Raw genomic sequence first — 5,829 nt, forward strand, 5'->3', positions numbered from 1 at the left:
TGCTCGCAAAGAGGAAGCAGTAGGTGCAGACCATTGACTTTCTGTCTGAGGCCTCAGAACTAGTTTCTGTTGAGCTGGAGTTCCGACTGAAGCTGAGGAGTCTCACGGTACAGCCGTGACTGTGCGTGTGCGTCGTGGCGTGTGCGTATGCGTGTGCGTGTGCGTGTGCGTATGTGCGTGTGCGTGTGTCTGTGAGTGTGCGTGTGCCTGTGCGTGTGCTTGTGCTTGTCCTGTTCTGTGTCTGTGCCTGTGCCTGTGCCTGTGCTTGTGCCTGTGCCTGTGTCTGTGCGTGTGCTGTGCCTGTGTGTGTGCGTGTGCGTGTGCGTGTGCGTGTGCGTGTGCCTGTGCCCTGTGCGTGTGCCTGTGCCTGTGCGTGTGCCTGTGCATGTGTCTGTGCGTGTGCACGTGCGTGTGTGTGTGCCTGTGTCTGTGCGTGTGCGCGTGCGTGTGCAGAAATGCAGGTTCCTGGGGCCCCTGACTCACAGCCAGACCCAGAAGTGAGATGACTCTTTAGATTTTTTTTTTTAATTTCAGAAAGGGAGAGGGAGCCCTGACCGGTGTGGCTCAGTGGATAGAGCGTCGGCCTGCGGACTGAAGGGTCCCAGGTTCGATTCCGGTCAAGGGCATGTACCTCGGTTGCGGGCACATCCCCAGTGGGGGGCGTGCAGGAGGCAGCTGATCAATGTTTCTCTCTCTATCGATGTTTCTAACTCTCTCTTTCCCTTTTTGTCTGTAAAAAGTCAGTAAAATATATTTAAAAAAAAAAAGAAAGGGAGAGGGAGAGGGGGATAGAAACATCAATGAGGTGAGAGAATCGCTGACCGGCTGCCTCCTGCTTGCCCCACACTGAGGATCGAGCCCACAACCTGGGCATGTGCCCCCACCCAGAATCGAACCCGGGACGCTTCAGTCCGCCGGCCGACGCTCTACCCACCGAGCCACACCAGCCAGGGCTGCAGTCTTCATATTCAAATAATAGGACTGAGGGGAACCCCTCCCATCTTATCCCCAAGTCACATCAAGGTCCGTGTGTCCATCTGACACGCAGTCCTGGCCTCCTGCAGGTTCTGTTTCCTGTCTCCATGGCAACCGAGCGCCTCTCGCCCCTTCTTGCGTGGATCCTGCCGAGAATAGTTTGCCGCTGTCTCACCTGGATCTGACTCACCTGCTCTGGCTCCCAGCCTTCCCACCAGGAAACCAGCGATCACGTCCCTGTGTCTCTTTCTACACCTTTTTCCTCCTTTTTTTTTAAAAAAATATTTTTATTGATTTCAGAGAGGAAGGGAGAGAGAGATCAATGATGAGAGAGAATCATGGATCAGCTGCCTCCTACAAGCCCCCCATTGGGGACGGAGCCTGCAACCTGGGCGTGCGGCCTGACCAGGAATTGAACCTTGACCTCCAGGTTCAGAGGTCGATGCTCAACCCCTGAGCCACGCCGGCTGCCTGCAGGGCAGGAGCATGGTTTAAAAATAAACAAGTGCACACAGCACCGAGCAGGCGTTCGCAGCCGTTCAGGAAACGGTGCTCATGACCAGGCTATCGGAGGACGCGGTCCCCTAGCCGTCTTTGGGGGGAGAAGGTACGTCTCCCAGCAACCAGCTGGAGGATTTGTGGGGGAGGGGACAATACAAGAGACACAATGGGGCCCTCACCGGTGTGGCTCAGTGGATAGAGCCTCGGCCTGCGGACTGGAGGGTCCCGGGTTCGATTCCGGCCAAGGGCATGTGGTTGCAGGCTCCTCCCCGGCCCAGGCCCTGGCCGGGGTGCGTGCAGGAGGCAGCCCATCGATGTGTCTCTCTCACATCCATGTTTCTCTGTCTCTCCCTCTCTCTTCCACTCTCTCTAAAAATCAATGGAAAAATATCCTCAGGTGAGGATTATAAGAAGAAGACGAAGAAGAAAAAGACCCAGCTGGGCACCTAGCCATCGACCGTCCCCCGTCCGTGTGCCTGTGTGGCCCTCGCAGGACGGAAGAGAACAAGGGTTACTGGACACGAATGGAGACCCCGACCTCAGGAGCTCACCCAAGTGCAATGCTCCCCTCAAGCCTGGCTTTCCCGAGACCTTCCGAGCCGTGTGATCTGGAAGCCGGTGCGTGAAGAGTCAGGAGGTGTCCGTCTAAGGCGGCGTCGTCGGAAGGAACCTTCTCTCAGGAGCCAGGCCGCTCACCTGGGCACCCCGAGCGCCTCAGCATCCCATTCACAGCCTAAAGCGAACCCTCTTCCGCCCGCCTCCCTCCCGGAGGCCCAAACAGGATTATGTAAATGCCAGCGCTCTCTGGGGAGCCAGGCCTGTGAGTATATCCATCAGCCTTGTTGATATCATTCTGATTCCCGAGTAGGTCCTGTCCTGGGTCCCGGTCCCGGTCCGGTCCCAGGCACCTTCCTGTTCTTTGTCTCGCCAGGAAAGGACGCATCACCACTTAACAGAAGATGGATCTCATGGCAGCGAGCAGTGCGTTATGAAAGACAAGGACAGTCGATGTCCAGATAACCGACCAGATGTCAGCCAGCCTTTGAGAGGATGGGTGGACACTGTGGGTGGACTTCTAGCTCAGTGAGAACGTTCAGGGACATGCAGGGAAGAAATAGGAGAGCGTGGTGCCCTCCCCCTTCCCCTTAAGTTTCTATTTTTTTAAAAAAAATAGCCCTAACTGGTTTGGCTTAGTGGATAGAGCGTCGGCCTTTGGACTGGGGGGTCCCAGGTTCGATTCCGGTCGGGGGCGTGTGCCTTGGTTGCGGGCACGTCCCCAGTGGTGGGTGTGCAGGAGGCAGCTGATCGATGTTTCTGACTCTCTATCCCTCTCCCTTCCTCTCTGTAAAAAGTCAATAAAATATATTAAAAAATATATATATATATTTTGTATTGATTTTAGAGAGGAAGGGAAAGGGAGAGAAACATCCATGATGAGAGAGAATCACGGACCGGCTGCCTCCTGCACGCCCCACCCTGGGGATGGAGCCCGCAACCCGGGCATGTGCCCCGACCGGGAATCGAACCGCGACCTCCTGGTTCATAGGCGGAGTGAGATTTATTTTACATTTACAGGTAATTCTTTTCGAACGCTTAGAACTAATAAACAGAAAATTTGGGGCACTTCTTATACATAGGGTACCGTAAAAAAAAAATGTAGGCAGTTTGACGACAGCCAATGTTATGAAATGCTACCTGCACTTAAATTGGTGTTTTACGGATTATTTAAAAACGATCCCTCCTTATTACCCTGAATTTACTCTCTTAGCTGTTTTACACTTTCATTTTTTTTAATTGTTTTTTTTTACCCCATTAAAGACAGTTACAAATCTGTTCTAATTGCCAGAGATGAAAACAGCGCTTAGAAATACTGACGCTTCCAGGTCTTTCTGCGATCACTTTGATGACCTTTTCCGAGTTTAAAATTTTCTCATTCCCCGGCTCTCTCTGCCAGAGACCGCACGCTGGTTTTTCTAACTAACATGCCGTGCACCCGGGGTTGGCATTTTAATTTTCTAATTCGAAGGAGCCGAATAGCACCCCCCGGCCCTCCCTCCCCCTCCTCCCCCCCCACCACCACTTTTAAGCGGGTGGGCTGGCCCGTTATCTTATAAATCAGCGGTTCTCAACCTTCCTCATGCCGCGACCCTTTCATACAGTTCTCCATGTTGTGGGGACCCCCAACCATAAAATTATTTTCGTTGCTACTTCATCACTGTCATGTTGCTACTGTGATGAATCGTCATGTAAATATCTGATATGCAGGATGTATTTTCATTGTGACACATTGAACATCATTAAAGCATAGTGATGAATCCCAAAAACAATATGTAATGATATACGTGTTTTCCGATGGTCTTAGGCGACCCCCGAGAAAGGGCAGTTCGACCCCCAAAGCGGCCGCGACCCACAGGTTGAGAACCGCTGTTATAAATGCTCAAGGCACCGCCGCTAATGCTGAAAAATAGAAAACTAAATTGACCTTGATGGAGTGTGTCTTCTTTTGTCTGTTCCCCGGAAAGTTTATCTCAGGTGCTGCTGCGGCAGAAATGATTAGCGTTAACGGCTTCCCTCCTCCGCAGCGGTTTACGGGGTCTGTCCATCTTCCTGATCGATGGAGTGTACAGCCCCGAGGTGAGTCCGCTCCGGGGAGCTCAAGGCTGACACCGTGAACGAGAGAAATGACAGGTTTCTTATCTTGATCACGGAGGAACCGAGCTGGCTTTTCGCGCCGGCGTCCCACTGCCCTTCACGGATGGCCTGGCCTGTCCGCATCCCAGCTCCCCATTAAACACTGACACCCGGGATAAAGCCGCAGCCTCATTCCTCAGGGGCACCCACTCATATTTTACCGCGGCCTGAAGTTTGTGAATTTTCCGTCTTCCTTTTAACGCTGAACTCTACTCGGTAGCATTCGAGTTCCACCGCTCCAGTGGCAGAAGGCCGGCGGGTAGCTGCAGGGAGTTAGAAACATACAAATACACACACACACACATATATATACACATATATATATATATATAATATATTTTATTGATTTTTTACAGAGAGGAAGGGAGAGGGGATAGTCAGAAACATCGATGGGAGAGAAACATCCATCAGCTGCCTCCTGCACACCCCCTACTGGGGATGTGCCTGCAACCAAGGTACATGCCCTTGACCGGAATCGAACCTGGGACCCTTGAGTCCGCAGGCCGAGGCTCTATCCACTGAGCCACACCAGCCAGGGCCTAGGGATATTTCTTGTCTCAAAATGCTCGTTAAATACCGCCTTTCAAGTCCTTGAGCAGCCTCAAGAGAAGGCCCAGGAGGATTCGTGAATCATCGTTATGGTTTCAATGGTGACATTTCTCAGGGAATGTCGCCTGTTATGGAATCACGAGGATTTATTTAGCTGGGAATTCTGCACTGGCCACGGGCCTGTGATTTAAGAAAATATGCTATGCAAATACACGCCTGTCACCGTTCTAGCTTTTGCAAATGCCGTGTGTTGGGCAGGTCACGGGATTCGATCTTTGCATCCTTCCCGGGACCGGGGTGCCTGGTGTGCAGGGGGCACCGATGTTGGGTTTCTGTTGATGGAGCTTTGATTTCAAGGTGTGACTTTTTGCACGCTTTGCACGCGCTTCTCGGGGTGCTGCTCTCCCGGGGAAGGCAGAGTGGATCCTGGCGGAGATCTCGGAAGGGCCTGGAGGTCGGTTTCCCGTGAGTCACCCGGGGGCCAGGCGGCCAGGCGGCCGGGCCGGGGCATCAGGCCGACGGAGCACGTGTGGGATCTGCAACCGCTGCTGATGCACCGCACGTGGGCGTGTTTACGGGCCGCCGCACCCGGGCCGCCCGGCTCCCTTTCCTGCACCTTCAGGCAGGTTGGCAGCGAGACAACTTTTTTTTCTTTTTTCTTTTTGCACCGGGACCGCTACTGCGGTTTCCCAGGAGGCTTTTCCTGCAGATGCACAGGTCGCGCCACGAGGGCACCCACCATGTGACTTCCGAAACGTGGAGCCTCCGGGCTCGAGCGGCTTCCAGGTGGGGCCCACGGTGCCCCGAGGGAGGCACTGGAGGGCCTGCGTTTGCATCCGGCCCCCGGATCGCATCCGGTGAAGGGGAGCGCGCCCCACCGCCCCGCAGGCCTCAGTTTCCCCCGCGGCCCCGCCCGCCGGACATCCCGCCCCCTGGAGGCGCCCACCTCGCGAGCGCCTTTCCGCACAGGCCTGTCCTTCACCGCCGCCCACCAATCAGGCCGCGCCGGCCGCGGAGGCCTCTGGTTGGAGGGTCCCATAAGGCCCCGCCCCCTGCAGCCCCCCGGGCCGCCCCTGCGTCCAACCGCCCCGGTGATTGACAGGCGGGCCAGGG

General features: G+C 54.7%; 1 protein-coding gene across 1 annotated transcript in view; it reads left to right on the top strand.

Moving 5' to 3' along the window:
- Positions 1–5,829, top strand: part of ZNF281 (zinc finger protein 281) — a 29,507-nt gene that overhangs the window by 18,404 nt on the left and 5,274 nt on the right. Inside the window, exon 3 of the mRNA XM_023748434.1 lies at positions 4,059–4,110. Within this exon, the coding sequence (XP_023604202.1) occupies positions 4,059–4,110 (52 nt within the window). The remainder of the gene's footprint in view (positions 1–4,058; positions 4,111–5,829) is intronic.

The sequence above is a fragment of the Myotis lucifugus genome, unplaced genomic scaffold, assembly GCF_000147115.1.
Source record: "Myotis lucifugus unplaced genomic scaffold, Myoluc2.0 scaffold_1397, whole genome shotgun sequence".
Lineage (NCBI taxonomy): Eukaryota > Metazoa > Chordata > Mammalia > Chiroptera > Vespertilionidae > Myotis > Myotis lucifugus.